At 54.4% G+C, this 23931-nt stretch overlaps 1 protein-coding gene across 3 annotated transcripts; it reads left to right on the top strand.

Annotated features, from left to right (window-relative positions):
* The first annotated feature begins 29 nt into the window (after positions 1 to 29).
* Positions 30 to 23901, top strand: nckap5l (NCK-associated protein 5-like). 3 transcript variants are annotated; one of them, XM_060055355.1, is made up of 13 exons: positions 30 to 639; positions 7397 to 7541; positions 14287 to 14429; positions 14781 to 14849; positions 14970 to 15008; positions 15227 to 15346; positions 15534 to 15626; positions 15719 to 19065; positions 19218 to 19323; positions 19659 to 19722; positions 20795 to 21073; positions 22025 to 22173; positions 22680 to 23901. In XM_060055355.1, exons 3-13 carry the CDS (start codon positions 14295 to 14297, stop codon positions 22941 to 22943), a joined length of 4665 nt encoding a protein of 1554 aa, XP_059911338.1. In that variant the 5' UTR covers positions 30 to 639; positions 7397 to 7541; positions 14287 to 14294; the 3' UTR covers positions 22944 to 23901. The 3 variants fall into 3 exon arrangements, with proteins under 3 accessions (XP_059911338.1, XP_059911348.1, XP_059911332.1); XM_060055365.1 differs by having other exon boundaries at positions 7402 to 7541; XM_060055349.1 differs by lacking the exon at positions 7397 to 7541 and having other exon boundaries at positions 38 to 639.
* Positions 23902 to 23931: the final 30 nt, after the last annotated feature.

The raw sequence follows: 23931 nt of genomic DNA on the forward strand, positions 1-23931 counted from the left end.
TTCCTGTCTTGATTTCTTGAAACCCAAGAGATTTGCTTTGTTCTTCGTGGGTAGAAGAAAATGTGTAGATAAAGGAAAAGGAGCGAAGTGAGCAGTTTGAGTGCAACATGCGCAGAGCCGGGCCGTGTTTGGCCTCTGGAGCAGGGCGGGTTTCTGGCCATGTGATGACATCACCGCTCAGCGCTGGAGGAGCCGCAGCATCCCGCTCAGTCAGTACCAGGAGGACACGGTACGGGTACCAGGAGGACGCGGTACGGGGTCGGGTTAGTACCAGGACACACGGTACGGGGTCGGGTTAGTACCTGGAGACACGGTACGCGGTAGGGCTAGTAGTACCAGGTGGACACGTTACATGGTGGTAGTACCAGGACACGGGGTAGGGGGTAGTAGTACCAGGACACACGGTACATGTTAGTACCAGAAGGACACGGTACGGGGCAGGGTTAGTAGTACCAGGACACACGGTACTTGTTAGTACCAGGAGGACACGGTACGTGGTAGGGTTAGTACCAGGAGGACTAGGGTAGTAGTAGCAGGACACACGGTACGTCGGTACAAGGAGCGTCAGGGTTAACGTCGTCCGTTCTGTTATCGGTGATGGCCCAACCGATCCAACTGAAGAATTATTAACCAGATGAGGTGAGTCTCGCTTTGTTTCTTAATCCTCGGTTCCTTGGTTTACAGGAGAGCTTTAGTGAAAGACCGAAAGTGAGCATATGCGTTTTAATGCGCCAGTCAATAAACCAACGGCTCCATAGCTCCTCCATAGGGGGACTAGGTGCTGTGTTTCCCGGCGACTAAGGGCTGTTCACGGGGACTAGGGGCTTGTGTCCAGGGCGTAGAAGCGTCTCCTGGACCGTCTATGTGTTGAGGGCTATATCCAGGGCAGCTATCAGCTACCACAACAAGAGAGAAGAAAAGCAGTCCTATAGCTTTCTATCTCTAGGTTTAGGTTCTTCTGGTCCATACATGAGACCACTACAACAGGCCAGGCCCCACCAGGCTGGCTTAGGGATCTGGTCTTGTTTACAATCAGAAAGGGGAACTGCTGATTCCTCTCCAGGACGAAACAATACGATAAACACGGTGACGTTTAACCCTCCTACATGAATTAGTTTATAAGTGATGCACTTCTTCACTTATAAACGAGTGTTTTGGCTTTGATTTCAATCGCTTGGAACCAAGTGGCACTGAATTAGTATTGATATTCAGTACTGTGTAACACCATACAGAAAATACATGCTTATTTTAACAAGTATGCGTCATATAAACCCTTCCCAGGTCATTATAACATGGTTTTAATGAAGATCCTGTTGGAGACATCTCAAAAGTAGAACTACATGCTTTTTACCTTGGGGTGTTTGACTTGGGTGGGGTGGTGGACTCAGTCCTCGGTGTGTAATGATGTTCCAATATTAATTTGGCACTTGATTGCCATGCATTTCAAGTTTCGTGACATTTGAACAATTGAATCATCAGAACATCATGAATATTCATGAAGAATGTATGTGGAATGTAAAATACATTAGACAGCCACGAGCAAACAACAACTATTCTGCTTGTGTCTTTTTTTTCATGAGATGCTGTCCTCTATGACATTATCACCCCTAGAATGCAGTTCAATTCAGTGAACGGTAACAATACAATGTATCTTAAAAAAATATATACTTGACACTTAAGACCTATGCTCAGGGAAGTTTTTTTTTGGTTTAACTTGTCCATAAACACTGCAAACAGCAATATATCAAGCGGATATAACAAACATGATGTTGACTATTTCTTATTTAATCTCACAACCTTCACAGACACAGTGCTATGTCTGTATTGACATCATATATGGCTGGTATCTATTCCTGTATTGTTAATGGGTACAGTGTTAACAAATAGCCTTCAAAAGAGAGTTTTCTCCCCGTGTGGATGTAACGTGGAGGCCAGGACGTCAGCATGCCGTTGGTCTCTCACTCCCGATGACCTCATCATCCCTCGGGGCTGGATGTGGTTCTAGTCTATAGATCTAGATTACATATGGTTTGCTCTGGGCTTTGAGCCTGTTTGAAGCTCTATAAAAGCCCTCTCCTGAGTGCAACTTTGCGATAGCGTATCCAAGCTGCAGGGCATGACATCATGAAGAGCGGAGTCACATATTGGAGTGTAATGGGCATTATAAGTGTTGGCTCTCGCTGTTGGCCTCTTATTGTTTCCAGATGTTCTGTAAGCCTTTGTGTCCCACATCTTGTTGCAGCAGTCTTCTAGACGCTCTGGGACTAGTAGAGAACAATGTGTCAGTCTAGTTGTTTACCATTTGGCGGCTGGGTCTGTTAACATAATCAGTCCCTCCATTTTTTTAAAGACTCCTATGGGACACTGCCAATCAACCACGTAGCACCAGCAGTGTAGCATAGCAGCATGCTAGTGAACGGCTAACACAATGTTACATAGACTACTTAGTACCATAACTAGGGACTTGATGGTGGCCATATTGAGCTTGAGCCTGCCAACTGACAGACAGCATTAGTTTACTGGGGGGGGGGGGGTCATTATGTCGGTGTGAAGTGTGTGAAATGTGGTGGTTGTGTGCAGACAGACCCTCCCCCAACTAGGGCCTGTCTCCCAGTGTGCTCCCTCACATGGCTTCAATGCTCTGGCTTTGAAGATAGGCCAAGCCGGGGCTCTGTGGGGTCCCTCCTTATCAGCCAGCGCTGAGACCCAGCGATCCCCCTCCTCGTCTGATGTATAAGGTAGTACTGCTGTCGTCACCATGCAGGGAAGGCACCTCTGGGGCAGGCCTCAGCCCGGGGACATTACCCTGCAGAGTGGAGTCATGTGTGGTATGGGGGAGGGGCTGGGGGAAGGTCTCATCAAGATCTCTACCGTTAGGGGACACACAGATATTCAGATTAAAGGAGTTATCTTTTCCTGCATTGTTTCCACTAAAGCCTTTTGTGTGTGTTCTCTCTTTGAAGTGACAAACTACCTCCGGTTTAGTTTCTGGTTTCGCTGCATTTGTGCGAACTTAACAGGCCGTGTTAACAAGCTCTGGGCCCATGCTGCTGATGCTGCCATCTCGTCACGTTCAAACAAAGTCTCGGAGAGACTGCCGTGTTGAGTTGGAGTACCGTCCAATAGCAAGGTAAAGGTGTGTGAGTGCAGAACCAAAATCCCTGGGCTCTGTCAACATCCACCCCAAAGAGGAATCTTTGGTCACCCAAACATTAAGGTTGGCCAAGCTAAGCCTTACCTTAAAGCTGTAACAAACATCTGATTCATCGCACCGTCCAGGGAAAATATGGAATGTCGCTTTAATCAATTCAGGCTGGCAGGTCCATGGCACGTCCTGTTTGGCCAAGGAGCGAATAAATGGCCCCAATTGTTTTTGGGGAAAATAGGGATCCATCTATTAGATTGGGTTGTGTCACTTTCCCCTCATATCCATAATGGCGTCAATGAAGAGTACTTTGACAAAAAACATCAGCCACACCACAGGGCTGTGTGACGGCCGTGTAACAGCCTCCGTCCTGAACAGGGCTCCTTTGTGTGCTCTGGCGTTTATTTGGTTTTGCTCTTGAAATAAGATGTTATTGCAGAGCTGGTTGCATCCACCTCCACGCTCTAATCCCCAAATCCCATTCCCACAAGGTGCTTAGTGAGCCTGGGACCGGGCCAACTTTCACTGTTTTCAGATTCTTATTGGCTCCCTGCTCCGGCCTCTCACTCCATCTGATCTCTGCACTATGAGCCAACACTGAGCTCCACTAGAGCTCCAGATCCTGAGGGGAGGACGTGGATGATGTGGAAAGGGTGCAGACTGGGCCCAGCCAAGCCGGTTACGGGCTAGTCAGAGCGCTGGTGCCTGCTGTCCAGATGTGCAAGTATTGTGTTGTGCCAAATCAATCACGTGCCCTCCCCCCTCCAGACCTGTTTAATGGTAGTGTGTGTGTGTGTGTGTGTGTGTGTGTGTGTGTGTGTGTGTGTGTGTGTGTGTGTGTGTGTGTGTGTGTGTGTGTGTGTGTGTGTGTGTGTGTGTGTGTGTGTGTGTGTGTGTGTGTGTGTGAGTAGGGCAACGTTTCTGGGGTGCAATGTTGTTTCTGACCTGGATTATATTTTCCCCATTTTTTTGGTTGAGTTATTGGATGTGAAAGTGATTCATTGAGGAATCAGGTTGTGAAGACATCTGCTGACACAGATGGAAATGGAGGTGGGAGTGTTCCTGTAGCAGAGGAGGGCTTTCCCTCAGCTCGTAGTCTGGGTGGCAAGAGGACGGTCTCACTCTGTGTTACCCCGGTGTGAGACCCACATGGACCTGAACAAATGGTTTTCATGACATGGTGGTTCATCTACACGGATTTGCCGTTGCCAAAGAATGAGAGTATGACTAAAGTTTGAACACGGTGGCTGCGTGGACGCGTGTGGCTGGAGGAACGAAGCTGGATCAGCGCCCCCGCCCAGAGCTGTCTGTGATGGCTCACCGCTCCAGCCCTGCACCTCATAATGAGCTTTGTCTAAGCCAAGGCTTTATGCAAATCAACAAAGGAGGCCTCCACCGACACCGCCGGGCCTCCACAGCCCAGCTGTACTTCCTGCCCCTCACATCTCTACAAGGTGGATGAGCTGTCGCATGGCGCCCTGCACATTACAGCCCATTAAAGTGTCTGCCTCTCAATGGGGGTGGATACCCCACCAGTGTGATCTACAGCCCTCATTCTCCCCCACAGCTCGCTCTGCAACGGCCTTTGGAACTGAAATCAGAGTGGTCCGTGAGAGGCCATCTGCCAGGGGGTGGTGTGGGTTCATCTGCCCTGTGCACGCTGTCCTCGGGGAGACGTTCTGCTCTGCCGCTGTGTAGTTCTTGGTGTCACCTGGTGTCGGGGACTATTAAGGTTATTCTAATGGTTGTTTGAATGAAAACCCCTGGAGACCCATGCTGATGCAGCCCTATGGCGCGTTTCCACCGGAGGGTGCGGGTCGGTTCGGTGCGCAAAGTTGCGGCACGGACCGCGTTTCTGGACAACGGCGAAAGCTTCGTTTATCGTAGAAAATGCCGGGCAATGGTTTGCCGGCCTTCTTGGACGTCCTGCATCGTTGATCTTAGTTCATTGTGCGCCTTCATCTTCATCAGGCCCTGATGCTAACGTAGCTGCCGCGGCTATCGCCATCCAGCTCCCCCCCCCCCACCATAAGGGTACTGTCGGCGGTGGAAACGCGAGCCGTAACTCAGCCGCACCGAGCCGCACCCTCACTACTCGACCGAGCCGCACCGAACCGACCCGCAGCCTCCGGTGGAAATGCGCCACTACACGCAGTCTGGTAGTAGGCCTGCTGACGCTCAGTCCAGGAGTGTGGTGGTCCAAAAGGTTTGCCGGTGAGCCGTCTGTTAGGCTAATGCTTGTTGACCTGCTCCTTGACCCTCCGGCTATCTGTGTCTAGGTACAACAGGAGTACAAATGTTGTGAGGCACTCAGAGACTCATGGGGTGAGGGGAGACAATGGGCCGGTCTATGTGGAGGGATATTTGTGGTTCCCAGTGTGTCGCCCCAGGGCACCATGTGACTCCCATTCAGGGCCTGCCTCTCAGCCCTCTGACCCTGAGTGAACATCCCCATTCATCCTTCAGATGTGTGTGTGTGTGTGCCATCCCATCCCATCAACCCTCAGCGACCTTCAGCCCCTGTACTGAGGAGGACCTAGGAGTCTCCCTCCATCAACCATGTGCTGTCACTTCACCACCAACGCTTTGTAATGCACAACCATGGGCAGCCTCTGGACAGGATCATCTGCCCCTCTCCTTCCTCTCCACCAAGGGGACGAGGAACCTGATTGGCCAGCTGTGGTCCATCCTCAGAGGGTAAAACCCTCATTGGACCAGCTCCTTTGATCCTGGTGATTTGTTATGTGAGGTCTGATGTCCAGAGTGCTCAGGGTTCCAGTGTGTTGACACTCCGTTAATCCTGCTCCCTTTAATCCTACTTCCTTTGATACATTTTGACTTTTTGTTTGACTTTTTATTTAGCGTCTTTGAACATTGGTCGAAGATTATTACTTATTATTAGTGTGTGTGTGTGTGTGTGTGTGTGTGTGTGTGTATGTGTGTGTGTGTGTGTGTGTGTGTGTGTGTGTGTGTGTGTGTGTGTGTGTGTGTGTGTGTGTGTGTGTGTGTGTGTGTGTGTGTGTGTGTGTGTGTGTGTGTGTGTGTGTGCACGTATGCACGTATGCGTGCGTCCCGCCCAGTACGGGGGTTTATTCCGGTCAGGTTTTATGTCCAGCCACTTAGGGTCAAATAAAGGAAAGGACTTGCCAAGTATTGAAATGTCATCGAAGTGTGTTTGCTTCTACACAGCTTTTCTTGTACACAGTGAGTCTCATTTGTATACAAACAGTATGGAATGTGTTTAGCGCACATTGTTCATCAGTGAGTGACCGTAACGTTGACATAGCTCATGGGATGGTTTTCTCCCTTTCCTTGTTGGTTTCTATTGGTCAAGACGGAGTCCGTCTAGCGGGGGTTGCTGAGCCTCTATTAAACAGGAAACCAGTCCTGTAGCGTCTGAAGCAGACCATGCTTCAGGTCCGCCCTGTGAGCCGGCTGTTGCACACCTTCATTGCCAGGGACTCCGTCCAATCCAACTCAACTTCTCTGCAAAGGCAGGATTCACTGCAGTTAAATCCAGACGCAGATTCTCATTGTCACGCAAACTTTTCAAATCATTTCAGATTTGGCGGTTTCAATAATCCATCAGTACATTTTCTGAATGCAGTGAAGAACAGAACCCTCTCTTTTCTTGGCGCTCTATCTTTCAGAAGGTAGTCATGGGGGGGGGGGGGGGGATTCAATCCAACGCTTACATCTGATGTGATGACAAAGAAAGTCCTCTTGGCGTAGACTCGTCCAGGCCTCCTATGGGAGCAGAGATGTCCACGGTGACAGTGGGATATCCTCCAAGAGTCCCCTCCTTTGTCCGCTACATGCAAAGGCCTCCTTTGAAATACAACCTCCCCCTCTGCTCCTCTCCTCTGGGCGGCTCCGGCAGCGGGGGGGTTAATGCTGAGCAGCGCCACCAGCAGCAGGGCAGAGAGAGGCAGGAGTTGCAGGAGGAGGGGAGGAGGGGATGGGGGCCCAGGGAGCAGGGGAAGGGGGTGGGGGCTGGTCCACAGCTGTTGTAGTAGGCAGGGTCTATCGGGGTAGGAAGCCTGCCTCACTCGTCCTGGAACAATGGGAGACGTAGCTGGCTCTGCAGAGAGGCCAGGCTACGCACACACACACACACACGCACACATACACACACATGCGCTGTCGTGCCCACGGAAGCTGTGTTTCTAGCCCGGGAGTAGAGGGTTAGGCTAACCCTAGCTGTGGTGGGTGACAGTTCTCTGGAGTAATGCTGAATCAAATCTCTTTTAGTCCAGGAACCAGTTGAACCAAGTGAGAAGCTGCTAGCCTAGCGCCCTCTCTGTAGCCTCTTCCTTTACCGGGTTTCTGGATCTCCCTGGTGTGAGGATCTCTGATGCTGTCAGTGGGGAACAGAGACAACCGTAGCCACAGCAAGGTGAGGAAGCCCGACTAATACAGCTGAGCTGTGTCTGAATGTGTGGTGTATGTTGTGTCTCCGCTCTTGCTCTGGAGCAGTGATTGCTGTGCTCCAGTAGCACACTGGTAGCTAGACGATGTAGCTAAAGTATAATCTGGGTTTAAAATGATGCAATGACGGAGGGCCAACTAAGGTTTTGTTATTCTTGAGATTAAGGCAATAGATGGAATTATAAGGGCAGGTCTGTTTGTCTGGGTTTGTGTGAGGTTTTGTTAATATGGGGGCTCTAGCATTCATGAGATTGTTTTCTTAAGCTAGTCTATCATTTTTGGCATGCAAGCAAAGCAAATGCACCTTCCGTAAGTCAACCAAAACGCGTGGAACGTGGGTGAGGGTGGAAACGTAACAATGTGTCGTAAATCTGCCGGATGGGGGGCTGGAACTGAGGTGTGTGTGTGTGTGTGTGTGTGTGTGTGTGTGTGTGTGTGTGTGTGTGTGTGTGTGTGTGTGTGTGTGTGTGTGTGTGTGTGTGTGTGTGTGTGTGTGTGTGTGTGTGTGTGTGTGTGTGTGTGTGTAAAACCTTAGTGATGTCAATGCATGGGAGTAGGGAGATATAAACAACAAAATGAGTGTCTTTGTCAGTGTGGTAGACCTTTACTTCCTTTGTGGAGAGGGGGGGTTATATACAGTACGTGGCTCTGAACCAACCTCTGGCCTTTAGGAAGGCAGACACCAGCCTCCCATCCCCCTTCCCCTGATCCGCTGCCTCGTCTCCTCATCCTAAATGTTGCCCTTGTTAGAAGTGTCTGCCATTAGAGGTGTTTCACAGAGGAACCCCGCTCTGCTGGATCCTCTGTCTGTGCCCCCCTTCCCCCTTCATTGGTTTCACTTCTTCAATATCAGAAACATTGCGTCTATGATTGTGTTTCTGAGCTGGTGTTGGTGCGAAGAACCCCCCCCCCACACTTGGCCTACATCTTTTTCGGCGGCGGAGTGCTCCTTCCCCCCCCAGCCCGTCTTAACCTCCGTCTACGTGTTTGATGTTCTTTTTGTTGCGGCGTTTACACCGAGAACCTGCGCTCTGTGCAGCCTGGCGATGGAATGGCTGCCGTCTGACATTTTGGGATCAACCTGCCCCATGCCAAATCCCAGAGTGTGTGACTGACATGATTTAAGAAGCTTTTATGCATTTTCTCCCCTCCTCCTCGCTTGAGCTGCCATTAAAGAATCATCCTGGTGCCCTGATTCCATGAGCTCGGTGTGTCCTGCCCCGCGCCATGGCTCCCGGACACTGAGCTCTGAGAGTCGGACGAGCTCGGCATTGGCTGCACATTTATCACCGGCCCTCGCTCTCGGAGCGGACAACATGCTCCACTCTTTTTGAGGATGAATCAGGAGAGCAGCACGGCACCATCTTGGCAGCGCTCTGTGTTCGGCTGCTTCTCCTTTCCGCCTCAGATCGGAGATCACAGATCAGGGGATGGTCTCTCTAAGGCCACACCAGGTGTTTCAACTAGGACGGCTTCTTCTCAGAGCAGTGATCAGCTCGGTTCAAAGCCAGATTGCGAGGACAGATGCTCAACACCCCTAATCCCACTTCAGGTTTGAGGAGATCTAAACAAGATCAGCCCCGTGGCAGCCTGCTTTGGAAAGCCCAAGACTCACAGCCACTTCCTTCCTGTAGGCTACGTTATGGTGCAGGACGTAGGAGCGGGGGACGCGGCCGGGACGACTCCTGATTCAGAGTGTAGCAGCAAATTACCCTAATCACCAAAGAACTCAATTCATTGTACATCCGAGATTGGCCCAAATCCTTAAAGAAAAAACCAAAGACACAGGACAGGCTCACTGCGTATCGTCTGCATGCCCTGCGTTTATTAAAAAGACATATAGGGGAGTTCTTAAACGCTGTGTCTACTGAATTATTCATCCCATTTTCTTTCATTACACTTTCCAATGAGTCAGAGATGAAAGGGAAGAAGAGAGGGAAGGAGGAGGAGGGGGAGAGAGAGAGAGAGCGACATAGAGGGAGACATGAGGAAGATGAGAGGGAGGGAGGAGGGGGAGGGAGAGAGTGACAGAGGGAGACATGAGGAAGATGAGAGGGAGGGAGGAGAGAGAGAGAGAGCGACATAGAGGGAGACATGAGGAAGATGAGAGGGAGGGAGGAGGGGGAGGGAGAGAGTGACATAGAGGGAGACATGGGGAAGATGAGAGGGAGGGAGGAAGGGGAGAGAGAGAGCGACAGAGGGAGTCATGAGGAAGATGAGAGGGAGGGAGGGAGGAGGGGGAGAGAGAGAGCAACAGAGGGAGACATGAGGAAGATGAGAAGGAGAGAGGAGGGAGAGAGAGAGAGCGACATAGAGGGAGACGTGGGTGTGTAAGCTGGGTGTGGGGGTGGATCTCCTCCCTCTTGTTTCCCTTGGCTCTGAGATACACACACGCACACGTAGTGTGTGACCCCATGCCTCCGCTAGCCCAAAGGGGACCCCCAGCCTCAGGGCCCTGTGGCCCCCTGGTCCCGGTCCCGGTCCCGGTCCCTGAAGGCTCGCTGTAGGAGCACACAACTGACCACAGGCATCACCTGGTCCCCTCCCCTCCCCTCCCCTCCCCTCCCCTCAATTTGTCTGTAGAGCTGTAGGTAGCTGTGTGTGTGTGTGTGTGTGTGTGTGTGTGTGTGTGTGTGTGTGTGTGTGTGTGTGTGTGTGTGTGTGTGTGTGTGTGTGTGTGTGTGTGTGTGTGTGTGTGTGTGTGTGTGTGTGTGTGTGTGGGGGGGGGGGGGGGGGTAACGTTGTGGGGGAACATTCAGATAAGGATTTGCACCAGCACCCAGGGGAGACACACCGAGCGAGCCTGGCCCGTGTTTCCCTCTAATCCCACCGATTCACCCCCCTTTCCTTTGTTTTCTCTCTCTAAGCTCTCTGGGTGTGTGGGCGAGAGAGAGCCGCCACCAGGGGTAGGATCTTATAGGGAGCTGATGGGTTAGTGGGGTGTCCCCTGGATCTCCATTGGTTTGAATCAAGGGAAATGTTGCTTCACCAAACCATAGTCCAACTCGGACTGTTTGAGCCAGCTCCAGGTCTAGATCTCCTCTTGTTCCGGCCCGTGGCCCTGGTGTCTCCACAGCGTTGATTTCGATATGCAAGGTATCCATTTTACTGCTCTTTCTGTCGGGGGAGGATAGCGAGACGTGGCGGGCTCCCTCGCTCGGAGACAAACGCATGATACGGCCGGCCCTCTGATTGGAGCTCTTTGTTGACACGCGGCGAACCAGATATAGACTGCAGCCCTCCAGGGAAAGCACTGCTGCTGGGGTCGGTCTGAAGCCGTTCTCCCCCCCCCCCTGGATCACTTTCTATCAAAGACCTGCTACTGGTCTATTGGGGACCATGTGGTCTGATCTATTGTGGACCATGTGGTCTGATCTATTGTGGACCATGTGGTCTGATCTATTGTGGACCATGTGGTCTGGTCTACTGTGGACCAGGTGGTCCGGTCTACTGTAGACCAGGTGGTCCGTTCTACTGGGTACCTCATGGTGCAGGCTGTCAGTGTGTACCAGTCACTGTGGGTGAAGGTGTTGGGTGTAAATGGACTCTAGGTGGGCGGAGGAGTATTATGGGTACGTTGTACTTGTAACTCTAGTATGTGGTGCACGGTCCATTGTCAAAAGTATCCAAAGACTCCTTTTGGAAATCAACTGACCTGAATACATCAGTATTTCTATTATTTCCTGATTCCAATATATGTATAGGAGTACTAAATGAGGTTAAGGTAAAGCCGTCATCAAAGTGTTCTTGTAAGGACAGGATGTGCTGAATGGGTAGAAGGTTCCACTCACCGTCAAACACACACTTCCTTCTTGATGTCATTTCCTGCGTATTGCACTCTGCAATGAACAGTTCATATGGTTCAGGTGGCTGCTGTTGAAGTCCTCTTTGGTGCTGATGTACTTCCTGTTGCACCAGAGATGTAGAGAACAACCCCTACTACACACACAAAGGGCACAGAGGTCCAGCCATGTGGGAAACTGACTTAATTTGCAGAAAAGTTCAGCTGAAGTTCTCAAACTGCCCTACAAGGATGTTGTATCATTTAGAACGGCTTCAGGGTAATGCGTTCTCTGCCTTTGGCCGTTACAAAGAGGAGTGACATTCACGCTGGCTTCTTTGTGACTTGTTTCGCCTTTTCCTCTGTGGTGTACCCCTCTACAAACAAACGGCAGACTGCACTCGCTTTAAATAACTCTGAACTCCTGCTGTTGTGAGTTTGAGGCGAGGCGAGGGCACTCTTGCTGCTTCACAAAATGTAAATAGATGTTGAAACTCCTCATCACACTGGCCGAGACGTGTAAAGTGTGATCCATCCTCCAGCCTCTGGACAATGGAGATATTCAAATAGCAAACTCAATATGCCTGCAATGTCCTGAGGAATGCTCACCACCAGTTATGTTGCTAATGGTGATGATGGCGATGGTGATGGAGGAGCCGTGCTCCCTTCCTCCCACAGCGCAGCTGGTGATGAGGGCTGGGAGCCCCCCAGGGAGGGTCCCCCAGTGGGAGCCCCCCCTTGAGAGTCCCCCAGATGTCAGGGTGCAGCCCGTCCCGTGGAAGGCGGTCCCAGAGACTCTCGTCTCTCTCCTCACTCCGACATCGCCGTCAATAGCCCACTGTGTGTGTCGTACGGCACATTTGTCTCTCTCATTTCTCCCACAATGTGCCTGTCTGTAAGACTATCTCTCTCTGTCTGTAAGACTATCTCTCTCTGTCTGTAAGACTATCTCTCTCTGTCTGTGTGCGTCTCTCTGTCTCTGTCTCACTGTGTGTGTGTGTCTGTCTCTCTGTCTGTCTCTGTCTGTGTGTGTCTCTCTGTCTCTGTCTCTCTCTGTCTCTGTCTCGCTCTCACTCTGTGTGTGTGTGTGTGTGTCTGTCTGTCTGTCTCTGTCTGTCTGTCTCTGTCTGTGTGTGTCTCTCTGTCTCTCGGTCTCGCTCTCACTATGTGTGTGTGTGTGTGTCTGTCTCTCTCTGTCTGTCTCTGTCTGTGTGTGTCTCTCTGGCTCTCTGTCTCTGTCTCTGTCTCGCTCTCACTCTGTGTGTGTGTGTCTTTCTCTCTCTCATGGTGGAGTTCCAGTGTTGTGCTCCTCTTCTTCCGGCGCATCAAAAGAACCCACAGTCTGCGACGCAAGGCCGCATTATTTTTAGACTGTGTTGTCTTTGGTACAACACTGTAATTTCATGTGAACGTTCTTCGGCACACACAGACGTGGGTTTGTGGTCACCTCCAACGCCCCCACCCCGCCCACCTCCACCTTTTCCACTCCTGCCCACCAAAGCTTTGATGGGCATCAGCCTGGAGAAGGGCTGGTATTTATAGCCACTCAATAAGAAGCCGTCGGCCAAGGTTAAGTGGAAGGTGGTATATCTTTATCCCTCCTCAGATGGGCTGCATTGATTCAGAGGCTCCATTATACGCTGGAGGTCCGGCAACCTTAGTCCAGCCCAGAGGCTGCCTCGGTCCAGAGGCAGCCTCGGTCCAGAGGCAGCCTCGGTCCAGAGGCAGCCTCGGTCGATCCCCATTGTCAGCCCACTGGGGCTGCTGCCTGGTGGTGGGAACAGGGAAGGGTAGACGTTCACGCCACGGCACATTGGCCCATGTGGGTCAATCATTTCCCGGTAAATGTTTTCCAGGATCCATCTGCTGGAATAAGAGCTGCGTCGAAGCACTCCAGCTGGCCCCCGTGCGATCCTCTAGAACCGGTTCAAACTAATGGGCTGCACTTAGTGGGGTTGGGCACCAGCCTCTGGTTTATCATGGCCACAATTATAGGGAATCTCACTGTATGGCTGTGTCTGATTCCATGCTGGTGCATTCCACGCTCCATGAGGGAATTTACATCTGACCTTCATTGCGTTGAGCTCTATATGCAAATCTTGGACCGGTGAAACCGGTTCTGAACATTAGCTTTCTCTTGGGAAAGAGAGTGAGACATTTACATTCGCTCTATCATGTATTGAACAGGAATAATGACACGGTTTTCCTACATGGGAAACCTGCCATAGGTTCTGACAGAGGTTGATGGCAATCTTGGCGGAGGAGACAAAGACAACAGATCATAGCTCAGGTGCTTCTTATGTGTGTGAGTGTGTCCCCGGTCTGGTCCGATGTGTGGATGTGTGCGTCAGGCCCGTGCCCTCAGCCCTGTCCTGGACTCATCCAGGTGGAACTTGAAGAACTTGGATCGCATGCGTCCCCCATCTGCTCTTGATGTGCAGCCATGTGTGCTCTGGCCGTAACACACCTGCTCCATGGCCCTGGTCCTCCCCTGGCTCTAGGCCCCACTCCCCTGGCTCTAGGCCCCACTCCCCTGGCTCTAGGCCCCTTCCCCTGGCTCTAGGCCCCACTCCCCTGGCTCTAGGCCCCACTCCCCTGGCTCTAGGCCCCTTCCCCTGGCTTTAGGCCCCTCCCCTGGCTCTAGGCCCCTCCCCTGGCTCTAGGCCCCTCCCCTGGCTCTAGGCCCCTCCCCTGGTGCTAGGCCCCTCCCCCTGCTCTAGGCCCCTCCCCTTGCTCTAGGCCCCTCCCCCCGTTCATTGTTTGTGCTTGGCACTTGGTTCTATGAACATCTTTACTGTACCGAAAGCAATATGTATTTTTGTTTCTCCTCCTTTGAACTAATGCACATATTGTAAATCGCTTTGGATAAAAGCGCCTGGTAAGTGCCCTAAATGTATGTGTAAAAATGACTCCCTTCTCCTTTCTCTTCCAGAGGAGAACATGATGTCGGACGTGACGGAGCAGAGGATGTGTGATGAACCCTTTGGTTCGGACGAGGAGGGAGAGGAGGCAGACGTGGAGTCCTACCTGGAGGACAACAGCAGTGAGCTCATGGACCGACTGAGGGAGTTGGAGGTAGAGGAGATACTCATTCAAACTGCAGTAGATGACAGCTCTATGAGCATGTCCATAGCCATCCCGATGGAAGGGAGGGGTTTTCACAACCATGGAACCCTGTGTGACCCTTTCTGCCCTAACCTTTACAACGGCCCAGTTCTCCGGCTAAAAAGGGAATTTTCTCAGCCTTTTCAGTAAATCAATGGAATTTACTGAAAAGGTAACCCCTAAATGATATGAAATCAGACAGAACAAATACATGGAAACACATGACACTATCTAACCCGTCTAGCGTTTAAGTGTTGAACTAAAGAAGTGAATCAGCATTTAAAGTCCTCACTTCAAGTGTTTGGTGCTTTGACCCCACAGGCAGAGAACTCTGCGCTGCTCCTGGCCAACGAGAGCCAGAGGGAGGCGTATGAGAGATGTCTGGATGAGGTGAGTCTGCAGCCACTCCAGACGTCCCTTTACCCGCAATCTTGTCCTTTCAGTCATCAGTCAAGAATAAAACCAATCAGTGAAATGTTTTGCTCATTACCGTCTCCCCTTTTCATAAAGGTGGCCAACCATGTGGTCCAAGCGTTGTTAAATCAAAAGGTAAAGAACCATACAACGCTAACAAACACTTTTATTTACTATTATTTTATCGCACAAAAAAGAGTGGATTTGTCCTTAATGAGTGTGTGTGTGTGTGTGTGTGTGTGTGTGTGTGTGTGTGTGTGTGTGTGTGTGTGTGTGTGTGTGTGTGTGTGTGTGTGTGTGTGTGTGTGTGTGTGTGTGTGTGTGTGTGTGTGTGTGTGTGTGTGTTCCTGTAGGACCTGAGAGAGGAGTGCATCAAGCTGAAGATGTTGGTGTTTGACCTGGAGAGACAGAACCGCGCACTGTGTGAGCTCTTCCAGCAGAAGCTCCCCAACCACCCCACGACGCACTACCAGGTACCCCACTACCATGTACCCCACTGTGTGTGTGTGTGTGTGTGTGTGTGTGTGTGTGTGTGTGTGTGTGTGTGTGTGTGTGTGTGTGTGTGTGTGTGTGTGTGTGTGTGTGTGTGTGTGTGTGTGTACTCAGCAGCCTGTGGTGCAACAGTGTCCTCCTAACTGCCTCATGAACCTCTGGTTTCAGTTCCCCGCGGGCCCCCTCCCAGATTACAGTGCCCAGCCGCACCCCGACCCCACCAAGCAGGTGGAGGCTGCACAGACCGAAGCACAGGCCAAGGTGAGGGTCCCGGCGGCCCGATGGGCTCTCAGTCTGGCTGCTACCGTAGAGCCGCCGCCTTCATCCGTCTTCTCTCTCTCCCCCCTCCAAAGGGTAACGGCTACCGCACACAGCACACCTCCCCGGGCCCCCGGGGGCCCGCCGCCTCCATGGAGGCCCTCTCCCCCTTCTTCAAGAAGAAAGCACACATCCTGGAGGTCCTGCGCAAGATGGAGGAGACGGACCCGCTCAAGTTCCACCCGTCCACCACCAGCCTGTCGTTCTGCGACTACAGCCAGGTGCTGATGTCCACCGAGGCCGTGCTGGCGGCCACCGCCGAGCCCGTCCCCCTGCAGCTGCCCCCCAAGGGCCACCACCACCACCACCACCACCTGCCCCGCTGCCCCTGCGCCTGCCCCGAGGCGGACGGCCCCCCGCACGCCAACGGGGACGGCCCGCTGCAGCGCGAGGCGGGCGGGACCAAGGGCTGCGGGTTCCACTGCGGCAGGGGCCAAGAGGGCCCCTCCAAGCCCTGCGCCCACGTCTGTAGCGCCCTCGCCGCCGCCGCCGGCCCCCCGCAGGGCCACTCCGCCCCCCCCACCGCCACCCACTGTCCCGCCAAGAGCACAGCGGGGCCGGAGCCCGCCGGCCCCGCCCCCAAACACTGCAGCAAGAATGAAAAGCACCAGCCGGCGGCGCACACGCCACTTGCACAGGCGGCCAATCAGAGCCACGATGCGGCGGCGGCGGAGCTCGACGCGGCGGGCCCCCCCCCGGGGAGCCCCCCCCCGGCAGGCACCTCGGAGGGGCTCTCGGGGTTCTACCCGTCCTCCTCCTACCGGCCCGTCCCTGAGAAGGAGGGCCAGGCGGAGCCCTCCGTGCACAACGGGCTCCCCCCGCCCCCCCCGGCCCCCGAGGAGCCCTCGCTGTCGGACGTCCCGGAGCGGGACACGGCGCGGCGGGTCACCCCGCGCTGCCCGGCCGAGGGCAAGGCGGCGGCCGCCGGCTCTCCGTCCAAGCTGCTGAAGTTCCTGAAGATCCCGGGCGTGGGGGAGAAGGCCCCGTGCGCGGCCCCCGCCGGCCCCGTGCGCCTCAGCCCGCAGCTCACGCGCAGCTCGCGCATCCCCTGCCGCACCAACACCTACGAGGTGTACCACTCCCCGGTGCCGCCGCGCCGCGCCGCCACCGCCGAGCGCTGCCCCCGCCAGCCCCCCGCCCCGCCCTCCCGCTCCGAGTCCTACCCCGCCACGCACTCGGCGCCCACCTCCCCCCCGCAGCCCGAGGGGGGGGCCCCCTCCCCGCCCGCCAAGGAGGGGCCCTTCCCCGGCCTCCCTGCCCTCAAGGAGGGGCCCTTCATAGGCCTCTTGGCCCCCAAGGAGGGGCCCTTCCCCGGCCTCTCTGCTCTCAAGGAGGGGCCTTACATAGGCCTATTGGCCCCCAAAGAGGGGCCCTTCCCTGGCCTCTTGGCCCCCAAGGAGGGGCCCTTCCCCGGCCTCTTGGCCCCCAAGGAGGGGCCCTACGTAGGCCTCTTGGCCCCCAAGGAGGGGCCCTTCCCTGGCCTCTTGGCCCCCAAGGAGGGGCCCTACGTAGGCCTCTTGGCCCCTAAGACCAGCAGCAGGACGGGCACGGCCTCCGCCTTACCCAAGGGCCCCGCCCAGACTCGGGTTCCGCACTACGAGAACGTGGCCGACCTGCCTGCCCGGGGGCCCGAGGATGCCCCCGCCCTGGGCCCCGAGGGGCCCCTGGCCCTGGAGAAGAGGCCCAGGCCCTCCTCGCAGGCGGCGGGGTCCGGCAGGAAGCTGGTGAAGTCGCTACCGGAGAGCGCCCTCCGCGCTCCCCCTCCGCAGCGCAAACAGTCCTCTTCCTCGCCCTCCTCCTCCTCCACGTCAGACGAGGAGGGGGAGGAGGAGGGGGAGGAAGAGGAGGAGGGGGAGGAGGAGGAGGAAGAGGAGGAGGAGGAAGAGGAGGAGGAGGAGAGCCCCGTCTGGAGGTCCCACCCCAACCGGGCCGCCCCCTCGGGTCCGGACGAGGTGCCGGCCGGGCCCCACTACCCCAGGGAGACCCCCGTGGCCCAGGACCCCCAGGACCCCCAGGACCTCCAGCCGCCCCCCCTGCCTCCTCCTCCCCCCCCCCCGGCCACCCCGGCCAAGAGGAGCGACTCCTCGTCCATCCCCAAGCGGCCGGGCAGTGGGCCGGGCCGCTCCCCGGCCGACTCGGGACACCACGCCTTCAAGGACCGCCTGGCGGCGCTGGGGAAGCTGCGCAGCTCGGAGGACCTGCGCCTCAGGGCGTCGGAGGGCCCCGACGCGGTCGGTGAGGGCCCCGCAGCCCCCGGTGAGGAGCAGGGCCCGACCCTGGAGCGGCCCGCCGAGCCCAGGGAGGGGCCCTCCAGAGAGGGGCCCTCCAGGGAGGGGCCCCCCAGGGAGGGGCCCCCCAGGGAGGGCCCCCCCAGGGAGGGGCCCAGGCACGGGAAGCGCTCGGACTCGCTGGACGGCAAGGCCAAAGCTCCCGGCGGGGCTCTGAAGTACCCCGGCCCCTCCCTGTACGAGGCGGGCACCAAGCCTGCGGGCGGAGGGGCTGCGGCGAGCGGGGGGCCGGCGAGGCCAGAGCCCAAGACGGACAGCCCCAAGAGCAGGATCGGCCTGCCCTCCCCGAGCGCCGACGCGCCCCAGGTGCCGCGCAACAGCATGCGCTGTCCCGGCTCCCTGAACCTGGCCTACACCAAGGCCGGCTTCGGCCCTCCCGGCGGCAGCAGCCCCAACAAGATCCCCCCCAAGTCGCCCTCCAAGCCCACCCAGGGCCCCCCGCCGCGGGGGCCCCGGCCGGCCGACGCGCCGCGCTACTCCTCCAAGTCGGAGGAGCGCTCCAAGATCGGCGGCAAGGGCAAGAAGACCCCCGCGTACGGGGACAGCCTCCCGCCCCCGCCGCCCAAGCCCCCCGCCGCGGACCCCCAGGAGGCCGCCCCGCCGCCGCCGCCGCCGCTCCCCAGCCCGCAGTCGGCCATCGAGCAGAAGGTGATGAAGGGCATCGAGGAGAACATGCTGAAGCTGCAGGAGCTGGACCGCGCGGCGCCCGGCGGCCCCGAGCCCAAGCAGAAGGCGTCCAACGGCATCGCCAGCTGGTTCGGCCTGAAGAAGAGCAAGCTGCCGGCGCTCAGCCGCAAGGCGGACGGCGCCAAGGCCAAGGAGGACAAGTGGCGGATCAGCATCCCCTCGGTGGGGAAGGAGTCCCAGGCCAAGGTGGCGGCGCGCTGCAAGGAGGGCGTGGAGGGCCTGAACATCTCCACGCTCATGGAGAAGGCGGAGGGGCTGCGGCGCGCCCTGGAGGAGGAGCGCGCCTACGTGGAGCGCTCGGGCCGCGGGCACTCGTGCGAGGTGGTGATGGACCCGTCCCAGGGCCAGCTGGCCGTCATGTACAGGGGCGCGCGCTCCGACAACTTCATGCAGCAGCTGCTCAACAGGTGAGGGGGGGCTGTAGGGCATTGGCAGAGGCATAGTAATGCAAAAAAGATAAAATAATGTAAAATAATGTAGGTTGCATAAACATGAAGGGGAACCAGCTATGAAGGCACAGCAGGGGCTAACGGTCCCTGTGCGTGTGGGCTGATTGCAGAGTGGACGGGAAGGAGGTGATCAGCGTCCCCCAGCGGCGGCTCTCCTTCGACTGCAAGACGTCCCGACCGGTGTTCACCACGCAGGGCGACGTCATCAGCCACATGGTCAGTGGCCATGGCTCCTGGGGCTCTCCGTCTGTCACTGAGGGGCCGACGAGCGTGTTGAATCAAAGCCGTGGTGGAATAGATACCTGCTGACACGGCGCCGATGTGGTTATTATGTGGGAATATGATGCGCATTAACAACTGCCGTCCAGATGTTGCTAATCGCTCCATCATTGGGCCTGTGTGTGTGTGTGTGTGTGTGTGTGTGTGTGTGTGTGTGTGTGTGTGTGTGTGTGTGTGTGTGTGTGTGTGTGTGTGTGTGTGTGTGTGTGTGTGTGTGTGTGTGTGTGTGTCTGTTCAACCCCTGACTGGACGCTTGCCTTGCTTGGACACAGGGGTCAGCTGGCGTGACCTCGGACGAGAACCTGGCCGACTCTGTCCACTCACAACACTTTGCAGGTGAGACGGCGAACCAGCGGCTCATATTACACTTAAGAGTCAACAACAACAACAACAACAACAATATAATACTACAACATGGACCCCTTAGAGTTAACAACCACACTGTAATACTACAACATGGACCCCTTAGAGTCAACAACAACACTAATATTACACCATGGAACCCTTAGAGTCAACAACAACACTAATATTACAACATGGACCCCTTCGAGTCAACAACAACACCATAATAGACAACATGGACCCCTTAGTCAACAACAACACTCTAATAGACAACATGGACCCCTTAGTTAACAACAACACTATAATAGACTACATGGACCCCTTAGAGTCAACAACAACACTATAATAGACAACATGGACCCCTTAGTAAACAACAACACTATAATAGACAACATGGACCCCTTAGTCAACAACAACACTATAATAGACAACATGGACCCCTTAGTTAACAACAACACTATAATAGACAACATGGACCCCTTAGTCAACATCAACACTATAATAGACAACATGGACCCCTTAGTTAACAACAACACTATAATAGACAATATGGACCCCTTAGTAAACAACAACACTATAATAGACAACATGGACCCCTTAGAGTCAACAACAACACTATAATAGACAACATGGACCCCTTAGTCAACAACAACACTATAATAGACAACATGGGCCCCTTAGTCAACAACAACACTATAATAGACAACATGGACCCTTAGAGTCAACAACACTATAATAGACAACATGGACCCCTTAGTCAACAACAACACTATAATAGACAACATGGACCCCTTAGTCAACAACAACACTATAATAGACAACATGGGCCCCTTAGTCAACAACAACACTATAATAGACAACATGGACCCTTAGAGTCAACAAAAACACTATAATAGACAACATGGACCCCTTAGAGTCAACAACAACACTATAATAGACATCATTGAACCCTTAGAGTCAACACCAACACTGTAGCAGACCACATGGACCCCGTAGAGTCAGCACCACCCTCCTGTAGTCGTTATCCAACATGGCCCCTAACGGCCCTACCCCTCGGCCCCTCCAGCGTCCGGCGCCTCCACCTACACCCTGGACAGCGGCATCGGCACCTTCCCGCTGCCCGACGGCGGGGCCGCCGGCCGCAGCCTGTCCAAGGTGCGGGCGGGCGGGGCCGCGGAGCCGCGGGGGGGCTCCCCGGGCCGGGTGGCCCGCCGCGCCCGCACTCTGGACCGCGAGATGACGGCCCAGGAGGACGGCTACAGCGCCCCCCACAGGCCGCTGGTGCCCACCGCGCAGTACGGCGCCCTGCTGGAGGGCCGGGGCCCCACGGGGGGGCTCCGCGAAGGTAGGGACCAGCACACCCAGTGGAGACTCCCATCATGACCAGTTCACCCAGTGGAGTCTCCCATTATGACCAGTTCACCCAGTGGAGTCTCCCATTATGACCAGTTCACCCAGTGGAGACTCCCATTATGACCAGTTCACCCAGTGGAGTCTCCCATTATGACCTTTAGGCCCAGTGGAGACTCCCACTATGACCCGTACACTCAGTGCAGTCTCCTATTACGACCATTACACCTAGTGGAGTCTCCCATTATGACCATTACACCTAGTGGAGTCTCCCATTATGACCAGTACACCTAGTGGAGTCTCCCATTATGACCAGTACACCTAGTGGAGTCTCCCATTATGACCAGACAGTTCACCCAGTGGAGTCTCTCATTATGACCGGTACACCCAGTGGAGTCTCTCATTATGACCGGTACCACCAGTGGAGACTCCCATTATGACCAGTTCACCCAGTGGAGACTCCCATTATGACCTTTAGGCCCAGTGGAGTCTCCCATTATGACCGGTAGACCAAGTGGAGTCTCCCATTATGACCGGTAGACCAAGTGGAGTCTCCCATTATGACCGGTACACTCTGGAGTCTCCCATTATGACCAGTATACCAGTGGAGTCTCCCACTATGACCAGTAGACCCAGTGGAGTCAGTCTCCCATTCTGACCAGTAGGCCAGTTGAGTCATATATATATATATATATATATATCTCTCTTCATGAGGAGCGCTGGTCCTCTGACTATCTAAGAGGAAATTAACCGGCTTGTGGCCCCTTTAACTGCTCAGGGGCCGTTGTACTTGAGGGTGGGGCCGGCCTGAGGACACAGCTCTGCTCGGCTGGCTGCTGGACGCTATCAATGACGTGTGATGATGAGGATGGGGATGAAGGTGTGCTCAGGCCTTGCTTTGTCAGAGGGATGTGAACCCTCTCCCCCCGGTTCCCTCTGGTTTCAGACCCAGAGGCCCACGGAGCCAACATGTTCTCACCGCGCTCCAAGACCTGGACCTTCCCCAGCCTGAAGGGCCCCGGGGCCCCGGCCGAGGTGTACCTGGCGGTGGAGGAGGAGGAGGAGGAGCCCGTGGCCTTCAGCTCCTTCAGAGCGGTGGGTGGAGCAGCTTCATCCGTACACACAGGACGGCATGGAGCTCAGGAAGGCAGAGTGGGTCGACTGGTAACCGGAAGGTCGCTGGTTCGATCCCCGGCTCCTCCTAGTGGAGTGTCGAGGTGTCCCTGAGCAAGGCGCCTCGCCCTGACTGCTCCTGACGAGCTGTCAATGTGTGGCAGTACTTTAGAGCGCTTAGAGTGGCCACTGGTTAGAAGAGCGCTATATAAATGCAGTCCATTTACCATCCTTCTGCTGTTTCTTTCTTTACCTTTTACCAGAAATAAGGAGATCAGAAAGAAGTCCTCAACAGTGTTATAAATACCTTTTTAAATCCATGGTGTAAAGAGTCCCATTCTCACTTCAGATGTTAATTATTAATCCCGTCAATATGAAAGATTCACCAGCGGGTCTATTGACTGGCTTGTTCCTTCTCTGGACCATGAATGAATGGATGAACCCCGTATAGAGCACTGCTAAACGCCGTCCTGTGGTTGTGTTCCCAGGGCCTGAAGGAGGGGGGGCCCTCTTCCAGCCGCGGGGGGGTGGACCCGGGCAGCCTGCCCGTACCCGTCCCGTCCGGGCTGGGCCGCCGGGGGAAGACTCGCACCCCAAGCATCCCTGAGATGAGCCGGGAGGCGGGGCTCGAGCTGCTGAGGGAGCGGCCAGAGGAGGCCATCTCCCCGAGTCGCCCCCAGGTCCTGGAGACCCCGGAGTCCCTCAGCGACTCGCTCTACGACAGCCTGTCGTCGTGCGGCAGCCAAGGGTGAAGGGAGAACGGGAAAACACAAACACTATGAGGACGGTGAATGCTAACGGCTAGTCTGGAGAACCCTGGCGCCACACGCAGGAGAACGATGTTGGGAGCCGCTGTCTGCTGCTGAATCTGCACCTTCAGGACTAAAGGAACGTTAACGTTCTCCAGACCACGTGCAGCTGGAAACAGTGTTGCCAGTTTGGGACCGATTTTTTTTCGCAAATCTGGCAACAGCCTGATTGGGTGGGAAATCTGGCCCAATCTGGCAACACGGGCTGGAAGATGACAGACTTCTCCTCAGGATTTCTATTAAACGCGAAACCAAAAGCCACTCAAATGTCATAAGAGGTTGTTCACTTTTTTTAATGATGCAATTGAATACGGACACGTCAAATTCATGTCAATGGGACAAAGGAACGCATGGTCAAAGGAACAATTATCACACACATTTGCCATTACTCGTTTGAAAGAACAGCAGGAGTAAAACCCTCCAGCTCGTCATTGTGTAGTTGTTGAAAGCGATGACACGTGGATCATGTGTGAAGTCAACATACTCTACAGCGTTTGTTGTATCGACTTTGTACTTTATCTTACGTTACGTTTTTAACTTCATCACAAGTACTGAAAATAGTGTTTTCTTATTCAGCTTCTTAAATAATGAATGTTCATGTCTGTGATTCTTAATTGCTAAACTCATGCATTAGTCAGATTAGTCAGAATGTATGTGCTTTAAATCACTTTTTAAAAAGGTAATATATACCAGCAATAATATCATAGGAAAAAGAAATGGCTACACTATTCAACGAATATGTATTATTTATTTATTTGAAATGTACATTTCCTTCCGTTTATCTATGTGAAACGTAGTCTTAGATTCTGTTCATATCGTCTGTCGCCATCGATCCTCTCGCTAGAGATCATGTATCCGCTGACCTTTTTTCTACTCTACAATTAAAACAATTTTGATTTAATCTAGATTGTGATTATGACCCACACATTAG

The sequence above is a fragment of the Gadus macrocephalus genome, chromosome 1, assembly GCF_031168955.1.
Source record: "Gadus macrocephalus chromosome 1, ASM3116895v1".
Lineage (NCBI taxonomy): Eukaryota > Metazoa > Chordata > Actinopteri > Gadiformes > Gadidae > Gadus > Gadus macrocephalus.

Bases quoted from the DNA above. Each gene is read 5' to 3' on its own strand.
- nckap5l (XM_060055355.1), top strand. From the start codon at position 14,295: ATGATGTCGGACGTGACGGAGCAGAGGATGTGTGATGAACCCTTTGGT. The intron at 15,009-15,226 runs GTAAAGAACCAT...GTGTTCCTGTAG, and splicing joins AAGCGTTGTTAAATCAAAAG to GACCTGAGAGAGGAGTGCAT. The intron at 15,627-15,718 runs GTGAGGGTCCCG...CCCCCTCCAAAG, and splicing joins AGACCGAAGCACAGGCCAAG to GGTAACGGCTACCGCACACA.